This window comes from Schistosoma haematobium, chromosome ZW (genome assembly GCF_000699445.3).
Source record: "Schistosoma haematobium chromosome ZW, whole genome shotgun sequence".
Lineage (NCBI taxonomy): Eukaryota > Metazoa > Platyhelminthes > Trematoda > Strigeidida > Schistosomatidae > Schistosoma > Schistosoma haematobium.
In genome coordinates this window covers 20685347-20705093 of record NC_067195.1, presented here as the reverse complement: position 1 = coordinate 20705093, position 19747 = coordinate 20685347, and the positions used below count along the sequence as shown (strand labels likewise).

Here is a 19747-nt window from a genome sequence, read left to right as displayed (position 1 = left end):
CTCTATAATTAGTAGCGTAGTCTTTAAACATGGGTAACGAGGTGGTTTGTATTAAAATTATTGTTTCTCATTACTCAAGTGATCTTGATATTATGAATAGTTGTAATCAATTTATGAAAAATTTACTCATAAGGGAAACTTTATGAACTGTTATTAGTTTTATTATACGTATCTCATAGTTATCAACGAATTTCATATAAAAAGCATCAATTGCTGTTTCGTTATACTTATCTCTTACTGATCATAATATTGGAGCAAGTACACTTTTACGTTTGGTTACTGTTTATTGGTTTCTCTCCGAACAGTTTACTACAATAAACTAACCTGTAATTAACCATTTCACTATCAATTGTTAATGGATATAAACTTCAATTCATCGCACTATTTCTTCTATTCTAGTAAAATAATTTATCATAAATGTTAATTTTAATCTTAGTAACTACGTTATTACAATCATTAAAACTAATATATTCTAATGTTTATAAATATTTCTTAATCACCCAATAAAGTAGATTTTTAATTCCTGACATTCTATTATTTTTTATAATTCTGGAAAAAAAGTTTGCAAGAAGTAAAAAACATGGATCCTAAATGATTAGATCGTTTAATTTAAAAGATTTTGTCACAGGCTGACTTCAACTGGAGAACAATTGAAAAGCATTATTCATTGAACAGTTTCGGGCTCACGTGTGCTCTTCCCACATACACATTTATTGCTACAGAGGGGGAAGCAGCTGGTCCCAGTTTTCAGTCAGTCTATGGTACAAAAAAAGACTGCCTTTGAAATGAATGAACTCAGTGAATTCTCAGCTCATAATTGATAACAAGTGAAGGAGTCATTCCATTTAGTCAAAGCCGAAATAGGAAGATTAATGAGTAACCAGTAAATCTAAACCTTTAGACACTATTAAATTTGTCAATGGTATGACATAAAAATCCTTAGTATTTAATCTAGTTAATTCATTTTATAAGAAGAATCAATGTACCCAATCTAATCTTGTTTTTAGTACAACATCGATTAAAAGTGTATGTTTGAAATAAGGTGGAAGCACATTACCAATTTTTTCTCAGAATAATTCAAACCTCAATTTTTCATCAAAAATTAGTCACAAACATTTTTAGTAGATCATATTACATAAGAAATGTGTTTTTACACACTTAAGGTTTCAACAAAAAATTAAAAAAAAACTGGCGATCACATTACAAAGGCGCCCGAGATATGTGAATATGTAAACTAAACCAGTGAAGGTGTTACAGAATTCACGATGAAAAATAAGCATTTACGTATGTTAATAAATGAATAATTAATTTATTTTAATTTCACTGAGACAAAAACATACACTCTAGTGTGAAGGTTTGCAGTCAAACGAAATAGGATAATTTGTAAACGTAATGTCATGTGTAAATTTTTGTTCAGCATATACGGAAACATTATTTCAAACTTTTTGAAGTTTTTTACAACACAAGGGATTTTGTGGAAATTAGCTCAGTTTAGAAATACCATTCATTACCGACTAATGTCATTTGAAGGATCAGTGACAGTTCTGAGTTCTATCCTGATAAAACTACAGATACTGAAAAGTGCTTATCTAGAATACAAGGATTCCCAATATCTCTCTGGTTTTATTTGCTCTTCAAATGATATCAATCAGAGAAAAACTCCTCTCAAATTTTCACAAGCTTATCGGTGATTGTAGAGAAAAAGTGAATAATAACAGAAAAAAGGGAAAACATTTTATTGAATTCGATCAATCAAGAAATCTACAGTTTGCCGGGTCACAGAAATCTGTATTCAATAATTTTAAGATTTAATCCTTTGTGTCGATCTGACTATCTTGAAGAGTTTTTCATCGTACTTCTGTTTCAAATAACGCCATATATAGCGGTAAACTCCAATTGACCTTTGGTAGCATATATTTTGTTTACCACAGTTGACGATATATGTGAATGCCATTAACAGAATTTAAAGGAAAAAAAGATAATTAGGTCACTAGACAGTAGGCTAGAAGGAAACAAAACTTCATCTTTAATTCAATGAATAAATGGGAAGTGAAGTAATATTCGTATAGTTTAAAATAAACATCTAGTAAACGTTATACTGTATGTTACAAAGATTGATTTCTGAATTCAGTGAAAAATAATGTATGAAACCAGTACTGAAGTGTGATGTTTATACAAAATATCTAAATCAAATCTCTTTACCGTTTATAAAGTTCAATAAGTGGTTACGTAAATGGTTTAGTTGATATAGGGACTTACTTACTTACTTACTTACGCCTGTTACTCCTCGTGAAGGAACATAGGCCACTCACCAGCATTCGCCATCCAACCCTGTCCTGGAAAATCCTTTCCAGCTCTTTCCAGTTGTTATTCATCCCTTTCATATCTGCTTCTATTTCTCAACGTAATGTGTTCTTTGGCCTTCCTCTTTTCCGCCTTCCTTCAGGATTCCAAGTTAGGGCTTGTCTCGTGATGCAGTTTGACGATTTGCGTAGTGTATGTCCTATCCATTTCCATCCTATTTTCCTAATTTCCTCTTCAGCTGGAAGCTGGTTTGTTCTCTCACACAAAAGGCTGTTGCTGATGGTATCCGGCCAATAGATGTTGAGTATCTTGCGTAGACAACCATGTATAAATACTTGCACCTTCTTGATGGTGGTTGTTGTAATTCTCCAAGTTTCAGCTCCATACAGTAGAACTGTTTTGACATTCGTATTGAAGATTCTCACTTTGATATTGGTTGAAAGTTGTTTTTAGTTCCATATGCTCTTCAACTGTAGGAATGCGGCCCTTGCTTTGCCAATCCTCGCCCTTATGTCTGCATCTGAACCTCCTTGTTCACCGATTATGCTTCCCAGATATGTGAAGGATTCTATATCTTCCAGAGTTTCGCCATCAAGAGAGATTGGACTGCTGTTCTTCGTTTTGAATATGAGAACCTTGATTTTCTCCTTGTGTATGCTGAGGCCTACTGATGCAGAGACTGCTGCTACACTGGCTGTCTTTGCCTGCATTTGTTCGTGTGTATGCGATAGGAGGGCAAGGTCATCTGAGAAGTCCAAATCGTTTAATTGGTTCTGAGCTGTCCATTGTATTCCGTGTTTTTCCTCAAATGTCAAGGTCTTCATAATCCAGTCGACCACCAGAAGAAGGAGGAAGGGAGAGAGTAGACAGTCTTGTCTGACTCCGGTTCTTACTTGGAATGCATCTGTTAGCTGTCCTCCATGCACGACCTTGCACTGTAGTCCGTCGTATGAGTTCCGGATAATGTTGACAATCTTCTCAGGAACTCCGTAGTGTAGAAGAAGTTTCCATAACGTTCTCCGATCTATACTGTCAAATGCCTTTTCATAATCAATGAAGTCGATGTACAGTGATGAGTTCCACTCAACTGATTGTTCGACGATGATCCGTAGTGTTGCGATTTAGTCTGTGCACGATCGATCCTTACGGAATCCAGCTTGTTGATCTCGAAGTTGGGCGTCTACTGTGTCTTCCATCCGGTTCAGCAACACTCTGTTAAAGACTTTCCCTGGTACTGACAGTAGTGTAATGACTCTGTAGTTTTCACATTTGCTCAGATCTCCTTTCTTTGGAGTCTTGATGAGGTGTTCTTCTTTCCAGTCCATCGGCACTTGTTCCTCCTACCAAATCTTTTTGAATAGAAGGTGATGCATGGTTCTAGTTACTTCGATGTCTGACTTCAGTGCTTCAACTGCTGTGTCGTCGATTCCTGCTGCTTTCCCACTCTTGGTTTGTCGGATGGCCATTCTGATTTCTCCCGTAGTTGGTGGGTCGACATCTATAGGAAGATCTATGTGTGCTGCTTCGATGTCCGATGAATTCATTGGAGCCGACCTATTCAGGATTTCCTCGAAGTACTCTACTCATCTGTTCCGCTGTTGTTGAATTTCAGTGATTGGCTTGCCTTCTTTGTCTTTGACCGGTCTCTCTGATTTATTATATTTCCCTGCTAGTTTCTTCGTTGTATCGTAAAGCTGTTTCATATTTCATTCTCACGCAGTTTTTTTCCGCCGTCCTTGCTAGTTCTCCCACGTATTTCTGCTTGTCGGCTCTAATGCCCCTCTTCACTTGCTTGTTTACTTCTGTGTACTCAGCTTTTGCTTTGACCTTCTCTGCTCGTGATCGGCTGTTGTTAATTGCTATCTTCTTGTTCTTCCTTTCTTTGATCTTGCCCAGTGTCTCTACAGAGATCCACTCCTTATGATGATGTTTCTTGAGGCCCAGAACCTCTTGACACGTTGAAGTTAATGCTTCCTTGATGCCTTTCCAGTTGTCCTCCATACTAGTTTCTTCTTCTTTCAGTAGATCTTGTAAGGCTTGGAACCTGTTGTTGAGAGCTATCTTGAATTCATTGAGTTTGTCAGTATCTCGAAGGAAGGCTGTATTGAACCTTTGTAGTGCTGTTTGTCCACTTGTCCAGTTCTTTTTTAGCTTCAGTTTTAAATTGGCTACAACTAGGTGGTGATCTGAAGCTACGTCAGCACCTCTCCTGGCTCTCACATCTTCCGTTGTCCTTTGGAACTTTTTATTGATGTAATTATGATCTATCTGGTTCTCTGTGGTGTGGTCCGGTGAGATCCATGTAGCTTTGTGTATACGTTTGTGTGGAAATATTGTGCCTCCTATGACCAATTTGTTGAACTCACACAGATTTGCAAATCTTTCCCCATTTCCGTTTTTCTCTCCCAGTCCATGTTATCTTCATATCCGGTGTTGTCTATTCCATCTTTGGCATTTAGATCTCCCATCAGAATGGTGAGGTCCTTTCTTGGGCATTTCTCTATGATTGACTGCAGCCGCTCGTAGAATTGATCTTTAATGTCGTCGTTGCTATCATTGGTGGGTGCGTAACACTGGATAATATTCATTGTGATCCCCTCCCTCTTTGTTTTGAATGATGCTTTGATGATTCTGGATCCGTGAGATTCCCATCCTACAAGTGCATTTTGTGCTACTTTGGACAGCATTAGAGCAACTCCCTGAGTGTGTGGAGCATTTTACTATTCATGACCGGAGTATAACAGCATCTCTCCCGCATTTAGCCTTTGTTTTCCAGCTTGGGTCCAATGAGTTTCGCTGATTATCAGTACTGCCAAGTTGTATCTCCTCATTTCCGTTGCTATTTGACTGGTCCTCCAGGTCTCCCACATTGTTCGGACGTTCCATGTACCTATAAAAATTGTTGCTCTGGTTGTTAGAAGGGGCATCGGCCTCGTGGCTTTCGAAGGAACTCGGGTTTCACCATGAGGCGTCATAGTTTTTCTAAATGAAAGCCCTCTAACTCCCAGGGCAGTGTTTAAGTGGTTTGAATTATTTTTTCTGATTAGCGTTTTTTTAGCGAGTTAGTTTTCTACGGGATGGAGTCGCTAACCCCATACCCAACCCTCCTCCTTTACCCGGGCTTGGGACCGGCAGTAACTCTAGAAGAGCTACAGGCAGAGTTTGATGTAAGGACATTATGTACGAATTCGTGTAATGAAAGATATTTTCATTCTGTTTTAGGTAGTTGATAAATGATTTCGAATACAAACTTGTTCAGCCCTTGAACATATCGTCAATTCTAGTCATATGCCACCAAGATTATATACTAAAGTGAAAGAATTGGCTCGAAGATTTGGGAGAGGAACTCGTTCTCACCTGAAGCTATAGAAATTTCAATTCGGTTATCTGTGCACAAGATTCATGTTCATTCTCCTATTCTTCAATGATCTTAGGACCCCTCTCAATTTTACGAACTGTAAGTGCTAATAATAATCTTATTCTTCGCCTTCTTCTTTGTATAGCGGTTGGTTGTCTTTTACATTTGTTGTGTAACACTATTTGATTTTGATGGGGATTTTTAAACAGTTAAAATTATAATTTCTTAAAACTTCTGTAAATATCATATAACTCAATTCCTCGATAACTTTTGATCAATGCTAAATGATGTGGTACCTTTTTAACTGATTACTCGAAAGCTTTCAATAATCGTTAATTACTTTATTGAACAGTCCAACACTATGTTATTTTTACAGCCTTTCACATTAGATACTTTGGTATATTTAACCATATTTCATAGCTTTGTATCATGATGTAACACCCTTCTGTTTTACCAAAGACTATCGCATATAAAAATGTTAGCCATGAATACTACTGTACAGCTCATGAAAATAATATCGTCGAAAGAATTTCTCTGTAACGTCTTCCTTTTTTCTAATAAATCAATAAGTTTCTTTGGTTGAGTTAATTTTTCATGTACTAAACTGGAAGTTGTCAAAATTAAAAGAAGAGTATTAGTAATACAAATCTTCATCTAATCCTTTTTTTAAAAATATTTCAGTATTCACAATTAATTCATATACATTGTTTTTACCTATATGTTTTATTGCTTATCAGCTTATCTTGTATCACGATGATCCTGTTGACATTACTACAATAACGGTTGTGGTCAAAATAATTTACTCATGGAACTAACCTAATTGATTACAAGAAATAGAAACGGATGAACAAATGGAATATGTTGTCAGGGGATGAGAGTCACCATTTATGAGCACACTAATCAGTCAGGGTAGAATATTTAGTTAGATAATTATTCAAGGATAAAAATGAAAATCCTTCTCTTTTGCTCACCCACATTCTTCATTACAATAATGGTGGGTAAATGTTTATACATCAGTAAACATTTGTAGTTATAACGTTATACATTCAATAGGAAATCGTTTAACGTTTGCTTAGTGCTCAGTGTTCGGAGTATAAATTAATTTATATGACGCATAACCAAAAAACCACTAGAAATAGGGACTAGACAAACATGACACTGATTACTACTCAATGAACAATCAACGTGAATGTTTCTGTCCTACAGGAGTTCAGTCACGACCCGAACAGTTCAGTGGTAACTTCTCAAATCGTGAAGTTGGTTGATGCGGGTATGAATCCCTATGGGAGAATCTATTCTCTTGAGATTAAAGGTACACTTTACTGACGAGTGCTATATAGCACGAAATTTAGGTCTAGATTTTCCTCCTAACTGCCTCTAACTACCTAACATAATTGACGGTCGTTTGTTTTAAAATGAAAATTGAGTGAATAAGTGTAGTGTGCGACGAGACTTATGCACTACATGATTTATGAATAGTTTTTATTGGAACTGTGTACCAGCCAGTAAAATACCGAAACCATAGAAATATAGCTAAACAATCCAGTCCTATCAAGACATTTATCACCAATAACTACTGCTAAAAAGTTATTGCGTAATTTTCACAGTTCGTAAACATCATATAGACAGATTGGAATGCAACTTATTCCTTGATTTCTTTACTTTTTATGTCAACATCATATTGTTATCATATCCTAGGACACCTCAGTAATTAGCACTCATGACCTCACCTGAGGTCTAATCCAGAACTTTCAGCTATCTTGACAACAGCTCAACCTTTAAGCAACTGAACTGACATCATATAGTTTTCATGACCAACTCCAATCAATTCGCGACATTGAGTAGACATCTTGTTTTGTCTTAAATGGGTAGATGCCTCATATCCAACACAGTTGAAACGGTTACGGCTTCTCACAAGAATGCCAGAACTCTTTTTCGAAGTTTGTAACTAGTGACCACATAATAAATATCAGAACTGAGGGTTTGTGGCGTTTGTTAAGTGTTATTGGGATCACGAACAGACGTAAGCGAACAATCGTTGAAAACCAGGAAGCACTGGACAGCTCACTTCTAAAGAATGTAATAAGAGAAAGAAACAACTGTCCAGTGTTCGCCAGTTTTCAGCTGTTATCTAATTTCGACCATTTTGTGATCTCCCTAACTTTCAACAATTTACCTTGACCTATGTACTGATCATATTTTCACATTATGTTGGGAAGATTGATCTTCTTACATTAGTTTTTTTATTGGCTATGATCGTTTCTAACACCACTCGCCTATCACCATAATCGTTTCTGTATGTTCCTATTTTGTTGAAGCATTGTTTTTATAAATGAAAGTTAGGGATAGGAAATTTGCCATATACTTTTCTCGCTAACCCACGTTATATTAGAATTAATTGCAGCTGAATTGTTAGTATCACCCAATGAGAAAATAACATTAATAAATGTGCATTCTGATTGGTTGATAATTCCGCCTTTTTAATTAATCCCCTAGAAATCTTAGATTTAGGATATTTTCATAATTGCTGAAAATCATTTTAACATACATTTTATGATACTAAGCGAATGACTGGGAAAATAAAAAATCATACACCTTACAATCCCAACATGACTATTACCTCTAACAACACTATCTATAGTAATACCCTACTAATTACACCAAATGGTAAACGGAGAGGACGTAAACCAGGTTTAAACAGTACAGTTGCGCAAAGAAGTGCAGCGAACGCTAGAGAAAGATCTAGAATGCGTGTCTTATCTGGTGCATTTGTTGAACTGAAAGGCGCACTCCCATGGGTTCCCAAAGATACAAAACTTTCCAAGTTAGATACTTTAAAACTAGCTGCTGGTTATATCGCCTATTTAAGGCGTATATTAGACACATCGGAAACACATGCAATAATAGCACGACCATCCGTTGAGATAACAGAAGAATCAAGATTAGTAAGAACAGCTACATCGTTAAAACTATCGACTAGTCAATCGAATTTTGAATTAAATTCAAATTTACACAGTAATACATTACCGGATACAATAAAGTTATTCAACCTTTTTACGAATAACAGTGGTCTGAAGAAACACTATGATGAAAACTATTCAAAATATACTTATAAACATGAAAAACGGAGAGAAAAAGAAGAAGAAGAGGAGGAGGAGGATTATCTACCCCTTCTTGATCACAATCAACAACATCAAAATCCTCTAAAGCAAAATAATAATCAGCAGTATTCTCAGTCAGATCGATGTATAATTAATCATTATAATCATCAGCATCATATTCCTTATGTACCAGATCATCAGTACGATCAGACTCCACTTCAACATCAGAATCATCATTTACATACTGTAAATTCCGTCACCTGTCGTAAATTCAACTTATTATCAACCTCAACATCGTCATCACCATCACCGACTACCACACAGCCCACCACAGATAGCGAATTTTCCATCAGTCAATCGATTAATGAAGCTGTCGACAATAATAATAATAATTCTATCTATTGTATGGGATATATGAATGATAGTTCTTTAACTATGAAAAATAGCCCGTCTTTTATCTATTCTGAATTATACCCCAATCAACATAAATTCAAATCATCAATATCCTCATATTTAGATAATATTTATGTAAGTTTTACCATACACTATTTACATTTTTCATACTCTATAAGATAATGAATATATTTTACCTTTCATAAGTAACAAACACTGAAATTCAGCTCTGGAGTTTTTGATAATTTTCAGATTTAAATTCATATTATTAATGGTTATCTATGTGAAGATAAATTTAGTAATCTTTAAAATAAGTCAAAATTTGCTTTTGTAATAGTTCATTCAGATCAGGGGATTGTTTATTTATTGTTAATGGGACTCTAACTTGCCTTCATTGTGTAGCACTGTTAGAAGTCTTTCTAATAAATTCAATAAATTTCGAGTAATATATCGTATAATTAGATTGTTTATATTATCAAACATGTTAATTATATACTCATTAATGTTAATTGAAGTTTAGATTGACTGAAAGAATGAACAACAGAATATAAAAATTTACATTTAACTTTAGAGATAATAAATTAAGCTCCAAATAAGTTGTTCTCAAGCCTGTTTATATTATCATCACTTTTATCGTTATTCATGTTTTTATTAGAAGTGTCGAATTGAAAAATAGCTGTTCATTTTAACTAACTTTGAAAAACAATATTTATTGTGGCTATTCTAAACCATAAAATTTTCTCTATGGATGATTTTGATTACATTAAATGGAGGTACCTTAAAGCTCACTACAGTTAAAAATACCCTTGAATGACCTCGAATTTATTGCGCACCACTTCAACCTCAACGAGTTCATAAAATAAAATTTACTTTCCAAAACTGATTTTAACATTAATTTAAATATATAATCACTGGATGGAATTGGCAGAATTCATGATTTAAAACTGTCAAGTTGTTTCAAACTGAAGTGGATATAGCTAACTGACTGTATCTTGAGTATATGTGTATTACATAATAACATCTTATTTTACGGACTAATTTTGATTACTGTTTAAAATTTACCTTTCCGAAAGTAAAACCTACTGTACTTGATAAAACACGACTACATTGTGAAGAGAGGTATAATCTTATGATATGATACAATCACCATTTTTCTTAACTTACCAGAACATAAATTCGAATCTTGTGATCGGGATCGTGGATGCGCATTGCTGAGGAGTTCAATACTAAGGCAAAACGGCTACCCGGTGCTTCCAGGCTTTCCATGGTGGTCTAGCTTTAATCGAACCATGAATTCAACTGTTAAATTACATAAATTTTTACTACACAATATGATGTATTTACTTGGAAACACATGATCTAGTAATATCCTACTTATCAATCATATTCACTCGTGTTATTCTTATTTACGATTGAAATTTTAGAAAAATAGATCACTTCATCAAACATTTAACAGGTTCGTTATTATTCGGACTGTATGTATTCGAGAATGTATGTTCATTTAAATGAAAATTATTCATGTAAAATATAGTGGGATTTTCCTACCATATTATTAGTTAGTATGGTCTTAGACATGAGTAATACATGCATTATTGTGTTTATTATAAAATTAACTCTATACATCGATGAGTGAATAACTCTTGCTAGGACGGCGAAATATGCTGATAATTTCGGTCATTATGATGAATATATCTATTTCGAGTTCTTTTAATCAATTATGGCGAGTTTTCTGGTGTTCAATTAGTTCCTTTACAACAAAATTGTCAATATCTAATAAAATAAAAGAGTGTAGTATTGTAAACAAACAGCTTGATTAGATTTTATTTGGGTAAGTAGCAGATTTATGAAAGTATCTAGTCTTAATCAGTAGAGATATAAAAGTTTCTCTTTATAGGCGTCATAGTTGGAGGAAAATTTGGGTGATATAGTGTCAATAACAAATTTACATTCCCGAAATGAACAGCATTATCTGTATCTATAATATGTAGTGTAATAGTGTCTATAGGCTGCATAAATTCATTTGTATTGTTCAGTTGAGGGGACCTAGCACAAAAAAACTTCATATTATCCCAAATCAAAACACTTAAGATCTAGTTTAATTGATCCTGATGCCAAATTAGCTAACTTATCGATCATATCTCGTTTCTCCAATCAGTATACTTCAGGTAGTCACGAACATTGGTTTTCAGAAGTTCAGAAGTGGGTATGCTTAACTATATAGAAAATTAATTTCGAAAGTCCCAGGTCTTTTGATAAACACACCATCACAACTTAATGTTTTACATATTTAACTCGATGACATAGAGTAACTATTGTATACTATCATCTATGGGTGTTCACCAGAATTTCTGATTTTTTATTATTCTCACACATCATGCCTTCCAACAAAAACTTCGGACGATTTGTCCTCGGACAGATCACAGGTAAATGATTTGTTACTCAGTTGTGCAGTCTATTATTATTTTAAGAAAAATAATTTTGATATAACATACATCAAATCCTGAAAAAAACTAAATGCAAAAGATTAACATGTTTACTAATATGATGAATCAGTTTTGCATCTTATAGACCATTTTTTAATGAAATTCATTATTATTTGGAGAAACATCTTCTAGTACTTGTCAACACCCTGTTTTCAAACCACTGGGTCTCTATGGCTAGCATTTTTAATGTTGCAAGTTAGGAATTCTTGAAATTGAGATGGTGGAGATCTGTAGCTCAGGTGGATGGTTTTGATGGAGTTTTGTTCTCTGAGCTGGATGGTTTGGTCATCGATGAATGCGCAACGACCAAACCATCCAGCTCAGAGAACAATACTCCATCAAAATTGTTGACATTACCTGATATACGGTGTTCATGGGCTAACATGTGGTAGGTTGTAAATGGAATGTAGTATTGCTATTTTGAGACAGGTTACTAAAGAATACAGACAATAAATTTGTTGCGTAACTCATGCTAAATACCAAACAACTATAAAAAATAAAGTAACACTGGATATTTATTTCAATATTTTCTAAATTAATATAAACTAACAATTCGAAATCCACAATGAAAGAACATTTCTAATATCATATTTAGAAAATGTTACATTTCATTGGAATATTTACCATTTTTAGAATCAGAAAAGTCTATTCTAACAGGAACCAAGTTTTATTGTAATACGAATTGTTTATAATCAATAACAGTAGGTGGGATTCATCCTAGAAGTTTGAGCACTGAAATTGTAATTCTTAATCTTAAAAAAAGGTACATTCTATTCTGCTGATGTATCTAAAAAAGAATTGTGAATAATATTTTGAATATATCATATCGTTGAAAGGAAATGATACAGTTATATCGACCATAAATTCTCAATATTATTAAAATCATTAAAAATCTGCTTAGCATTACCAAAGAGACACTTGTAATGTTTAATTATTATAAACTTGTGATGGGAATATTTATTTGACAGTTACCATTTTAAACCTTATTAATTAAAAGCAAAGATGAATAGTGGCTAGCAGTGGAATCTAGGACGTGCATTTCATCCTATTTAAGAGTCATCAGCTGGATGTACCTGCATCTCAGACGCGATATTCACTCTAAAACCCTAACCCAGCGTTATCCACTTAGCTAGCCACCATCCATCTTTGCTTAGAATGCTTGAGAATTAAGGAAATATCGAGGCAATGAGCACAGTATGCACACATGCCAATAACAGACTGATCGATTGCAGTCCTAAACATCAGTGGGAAGATTCAAGTAAACAATACCAAGTGAACTTATTAATTAAAGTTCTTATGGTTGGTAATTTTTTAAGAATAATTCCATCATCTACAAGCTGCAGTAAATTAGCAAAAGCTTGTTCTTTTTCTGTTATGCGAATATTAAGTGTTTTGGGGAAGAATTAAACACAGTACATCAGATAACATGTATCACTTTTACTTTAATAATAAAAGGAAATAATATTTTTATATTCCCAGCTTAACATTTTTAAACTTTTATATTTATTAAGTAATTCTAATTACACAATTTATATTAAGTTAAAAAGAAACAGTTATAAGAATTCTTTTTATTTGGAGGGAAGTTTTTGAAGTGTACTTTCGCATCTAAAAATACTTTTCATCACTAACTGATATCAGCTAGCAAATTTGTGAAAATCAACGAACACTGGACAGATATTTCGTCCCCGTCTGCGGCTCCTCGGTTGTACATACCAATAACAACACAGGGGGTCGAATCCAGAATATAATGTCTTGTAACAACTAATGTATCATTTAAATTAAACAGTCAAATAATAGAGCCTTCAATTATTTCACAGTATACGTAGACTATTTATTTCAACTCACTAACTGGACAGTATCGTTTTCTTTACAAAATTTGGAAATTTTTTGTTTACCCCTTCAGTGAGGTTGCACATGCAAATGAAGTCCATATTTTCTTACTTTATTCGGCGATTCATATGAAAACATCTAATAAATCTTAACTGTTACCTTGTATATGGTATTTCCTCTCGTTTTTTACGTCGTTTCCAATTAAACTCCATTGACTGCGCTATGTTGAACTTTAAATAGTGATATTGCTTATGTAACTTTAGGCCATGTGTAGCTGATGAGAAGCCTTGAAATATAGTAAATTAATGCGATTCTGCAAATTTTGTTGATTTCTTTTTATTTAAATATTTAAAGTAATCAGAGTGTATGAAATCCACAGAAAATTGATACAAACGTTACTGATAAAGAAAGCATACATTAATTACAAGTAAATTAATAATGAAAACAATATATGAACAAAATTTGGACGAAATGTATTACTATAGAGGACTATGAACTGTTTTTATGTACCTTGAAATTCACTTATGAAGTTCTTACCAAAATAGTCGCTATCCACTTTCTTAGTCTGACTTTTAACTGATATATATTAATGTGACCTGTTTAAGATATATTCAGTTTCAGAGAACTATGATTTGTAAAAACGTGTTCTGTATGTAATTTTAAAGTTCCTCCTTTTATAAACTGAATCTTATTAGTATCGGAAGAGGTTTTTGTGGATAATAATTTTAATAGTTGAGATTATAAGTCAATTGAAGCTAGACCACCATGGAAAACCTGGAAGCACTGGACGGCCGTTTCGTCCTTACATAGGACTCCTCAGCAGTGCGCGCCCACGATACTGCCTCGCGAGATTCGAACCCAGCACCTATCGGTCTCGCGCGCGAACACTAAACCTCTAGACCACTGAGCCGGTATCCAAATCTTATTTCTTACCAGCATAAATTCTGGTTAAATCCATGGTTTTTAAACTTTCAGAATAGTAATAAGGAGGAAAAGTTTTTACTCGTAAGGATATCATTTACAGTAGTATATTTTTTTAGATGTTTTTGATACAAGGATTGTGATGATGACTAAATTTAAGAAAATACCTAAAAATCACTTATTTGAATCCAGGATTTTTCTTCACTTTGCCTCTATTTCATTCATATGGTAATAATGGAAATTGGAAAATAAATAAATAAACTAGTTTCTTTTTCCATCTAGTTTTCCTCAATTCAAAGTAAGCAATGAGCATGTCTAAAGCAAACGCTTATGTATTTTTTATTTACATAGTAGATGGATCATGTTTAGTAGATAAGTTATAAAGTTTTGTTGATACAATATAAAACTAAATCTTCATAGACAAGTAATATCAATTCTTTCTCAAACAAGACTCATTTAATTTCAGTTGTTATTATCTAACACTATAATTTCTTTCAGACAAGTTATTTATTTATTTATCTGAACACATAAATATTGGTACAAAGGGGCATCGAATACATATGCGCCACAAAAGTCACTTAATTTGTGTGATGGCTGTGATATTGCAGAAGTAGGTGGTTTTCTTAGGGGGGAACCTCGAGCTTTTGACCTAGAGTTCTGATCCACAAGGCAGCGGAGCATCGTAAGGAGATGCAGTCCCATAGTAGCCGGTGACCAACAATTGGTTCGTTCGCCATTTGTCCTGGAGCCCATGTGCACCATTGGTTTGGAGTCAGGGTTTTCCAACTCCCCTAGGTGGATCCTCCGTGTCCACCAACCCGACAAGGCACCAGATATTCGTTCTTCGTCCTCTCAATTTCGCAAACAACACCCCTGCCACGAGGAGGCAGTGAGTAAGACTTCTCTGAGAAGGGCTATATGCGCGTGGCAGTGCGAGAGCATTTCGAGAGTGATGGCTGGCTCTCTCCACCCTCGGCTGTACCAGGTCATTTAAGGGAGTTGATTAAAAGCAGATTAATTATCTGCTACCTAGTCAGAACTTAACAGAAAAATTAATGAATTTTGTTCAGCTCATTGAATGACGTTAAAAATGCTTATAATTTTAATAGTGTAATTCTATCCACTATTCCATTTCTAGTACTTAAATATGAACTGAAAACTTACTTTATGTAACGTGTAAGTTATTATAGATTTTGTTCATGCTAAAGTGTTTAGGCTAATAATTTTATGAACTGTAATTAGTAAATTACATCTGAGGCTTGATACGGTTTACGATCCTTCATAGTATGATATAAGCATCGACTGATACGAAAATAGAGAAAAACAAATATTAAGTTCAATGTATTTAAACGATTTGTAAAGTTGAATAGAAACCAGCCAATCAATAATAACTAGAAACCAGTAGAGTAAAACATATCATTCAGTGAGAATTGACAATTAATTTAGGAAAACCAATAGACACAAACTTTATATCAGGTTTTAAACTCGTATTTGAATCACAGAAGTCGTATAAGTGTTACCGATATGCCTCACATATAAGCATCACTTACAATTAAGCTTGGGAGTTAGAATCGATTTTCAGATATGCTACTCTAATATAGTTGAGCATGATAGGAATTACTTTGAACTATTATTGGTTTAGTTCACTGCTGATGTCATTTGCATGTTTATTAAAAACCTTGAAGTATTGCACCTGTTTCATTTTGCTGTGAAACTCATTAGCTAATAGAAGTAATACCTGACAGTCAAAGTGGGTATTGGTTATTATGTATTGGAACCTGATTGCATATTACATACCATAAATTAACAGATCATCTGTCAGTGATTCGAATTAAAAACTCCTGATTTTTCAGACCCTTATTGAGTTCAAACCAATATAAAACAGTCAATAGTCGATAGTTAATTTTTCTTGATATAAATGAACTTCAAATCGAATATAAACATGATAATCAAACCATATAACTATCGTAGTCAGTAAATGATCAGTATTCATTTAAATGACTTTTGAAATGGCATTTCAAATCTTAACGGTTAGCTGAGTAACTGAATAAAACTGTTAGGGCCATTTTAATATTTACCGAGATAATGAACGTAAACTTTTATAAAGATGTTTTTTTGAATCTTACGCACCACCATATATCTAGACTTGCTTAACAGGATCCAAATATAATTGAGGTTTAAACAATGTATCATTTGGTTGATATCTAAGAGCATTTAAATTACATAGTTTAGTTCTTCAAAGTATAATAATCACCCTATAAATTTCATTGGTAATATTTCTGATTACTATTCAATGAACAAAATCCAAATATCTGGGTAAACATTAACTTTTTCGATAGATGGTAGACAAACATTACTAACAAGTGGCATTAAGACAGAAACTAAGAGTTAATGTCTTTGTTGTCTTAAACTAGACTAATTTTAAAAAAATGTCTCATCCACAAAGCCCGTTATGTAATGTAATTTATTGCTGTTCAGCAATATCATGTCCGATGCTTGTGGTATGAATGTTTTCTACACAAATATTAATTATTGGTCATATACTGTAAAATTTTACGATAAATACAACTCATGAACGAAATTATAGAAAACTTAGCATATAAAACAATTCACATTTAATTTAGTTAAACAGTTTCCGGATCTTAACTTAATTTGAAAATAGTTTTCGTCACTAGCTGATAGTAACTGGAGAGGTGTTGGAGACCAAGAAACACAAGATAGCTATTTTATTCGATCGCATCAATAGACACACATGTAAATTTTAATGGTATCAACTTCAATATATTCAGGTTTCATGGCGAGTACATGACTTTACACCTCTGATTCATAATAGCATGACCGAAATATAATGTCATTAGGAACACCCGTCTCACAGCAATATTGAAATTAGAACATATATAGGCAAACAATATTATTTATATGCATATATGAAGTTATCACACCACTGTCTAATTATCTGATCACTTTTTTATTACGTAATTTTATAATTCTTAATCAATGTTATTTCAGTTTTTACTTATTCAAGTCCTTGACCTACTTCCGATTATGAAGCATTGATTCAAGCGTTTATTATTATTAACTGGTACACTTGTCATTACACTATCAATTTGTACATTTTGCTTATATTTATTTATGCGATCTATTTCTCAGTTATCCCTGACTCATAATCTGCCTTGATTGGTTGAATAATTTCATTTGCGCATATAAATATTCTTGTATATTAAAGTAAAGCCTAATGAGGATCTAATTGGAAACAATAATGTTCACTTATATATGCTGTTCTAATTCATGGGAACTTCGGGACTTCTTATATTGTTGAAATTCACTGGTTAAGACCTCCGACTAGAACTTCAGGATTCGTCTTGAAGATGATTAGGCTTTGCCTATGAATGTAAATGAAGAAAATAGTAGTCGGTTATAATTTGGTTGTAATTGACCTCTGAGCCACTAGTAGCCCTAGTGGCCGAGGAATAAATAAAGCTAGTTTGGTTATTTTCAAATTTTTGTATTTGTGGGGAAGAAAAGAAAAGTATTGAGATGTTCGTAGGTATTTCAGCTTTCTACGTCATAGAACTTCTAAAAACTGAAATCCTAAGTACTGACTATTTTTCTCGTAACGATATTTACATATTTTACCTAACAATTTACTCCTTAAGTGGTTAAAATTAACTACGTTGTTATATATCGACAGGATAGAAATATTTTTGTTTGTCACGATATTCCATCATTATACGATCGGTGACTGAGACTTTACCACGACTGAAGTAGATATTCGATCAATTAGCTATACATAGTCTGGATCACGTAATACCAAATACGCGATTCAAGACTGAAAATAAAGAACCAGATTGTATTATTATATTATTTAACACAGTTGTAGACAGTTTACATTCAGAGTCTAGAGTGGGAACCAATTATAGGAAGGAAATCACATATTTAATGGCTAGCAAGCTGAGAGTCTGCCTTTTCACATTCATAGTCTAATCACAACTTACACTAGATGAGTATCACATTAATTACATAAAAGCATGTTTACTGAGCTTTTCAATCATCACCAGACACTTTGATTATAGACAGATTCAAATGTGAATCATCGCAAGAAAGAATTGTTTTATGTGTAGAAGTGAGAACATCTGCGTTTGACGATGAGTAAAGTTACTATATAGTGGACGAAAGTCAGCTCTTTAGACAGTCGAAGAACAACTTATATTCGACAATACTGAATGAAATAATATTGTAATTTGTTTTTGTGAGAATTAATATTTACTTTTCGTATCCTCACTTACAAATGAAATTAATGTATATTAAAAAAATAAACACGTTAATTTTAAGCGACCACATTTCAGTGATAAAAGTATGTTATAGAGCTAGTTATTCACTAAAATACGTGTTGAAAAAGATGAAGAATACTGGCAGTTATTCATGATATGCTATCTTGGCATTTGGAATGACAGAACTGTCGAATAAAAAGTTAACATTTAAGTAACTAATATGAATTAAAATAACAAATTTCATCAACATGAATAAATTGGTGATATATTATTACTAATTTTCTTGAAGTATCTAAATTCGTTTGATAAACACGAACTTTGTCTCGTTAAGTAATGGTTCTACATGAGATGCTAAATGGTTTTATCAAATAGCGGGAAAAATATGGATTGTAAAGTAATTAGGACAATGGCATTAATTCATCACTTATACCAAAGTTTTGAACATTGCTGTGATTGCTGGAGTTTTCATCGATAACTTATTATTCATAGATATTATTGCATGCTTTTGTACAGTGATGTACCTACCTGTATTTTCATGCGTTCTTTTCGTTCATATATAAATTTAGGGAAAAGAAACCTGGAATATTATAAATCAGACAAATTACTCAGATAGTTCTCAATCTCTAGATGAAAATGAATTACAATCGTTGACTCATCTGATAAATGAAAAAAATTATGAAGACAATAATTTCTTAAGGCTTAAAAACAATTTCCACCCACAATTGCAACATTTGATGAAATCGCCAGTTAGACCATCCTTAGTATCTGATAAAAACCCAACAACTGAGGCAGTGTTATCTAAGTCAGGATCAATACAGGACAACGATTTAATTCCACAATCAGTATATATGACATTGTATGAAACAATGTCTACGGACTGATACTAACTCATCGTTGTCATCATCAGTATTATCATCATTATCAGCTGAAATGTCTGGATCCGAGATCAACCATAACTGTATATTGTCAATTAACACAAACAACCACTTATCAAACCTTCGTTTAACTAGACAAATGAACAAAAACAATTTGTAGCATGCAATTTTGTTGATGATATATTCTGGTTAGTTAGCGAGATAAGCGTGA

General features: G+C 33.5%; 1 protein-coding gene across 1 annotated transcript; it reads left to right on the top strand.

Annotated features, from left to right (window-relative positions):
• Window positions 1-8229: 8229 nt before the first annotated feature.
• TCF21 (Transcription factor 21) lies at window positions 8230-19542 on the top strand (the record flags this gene model as incomplete). Its single annotated transcript, XM_012942337.1, has 2 exons — window positions 8230-9291; window positions 19228-19542. The coding sequence occupies 2 exons, from the start codon at window positions 8230-8232 to the stop codon at window positions 19540-19542; spliced, it is 1377 nt and encodes a 458-aa protein (XP_012797791.1).
• Window positions 19543-19747: the final 205 nt, after the last annotated feature.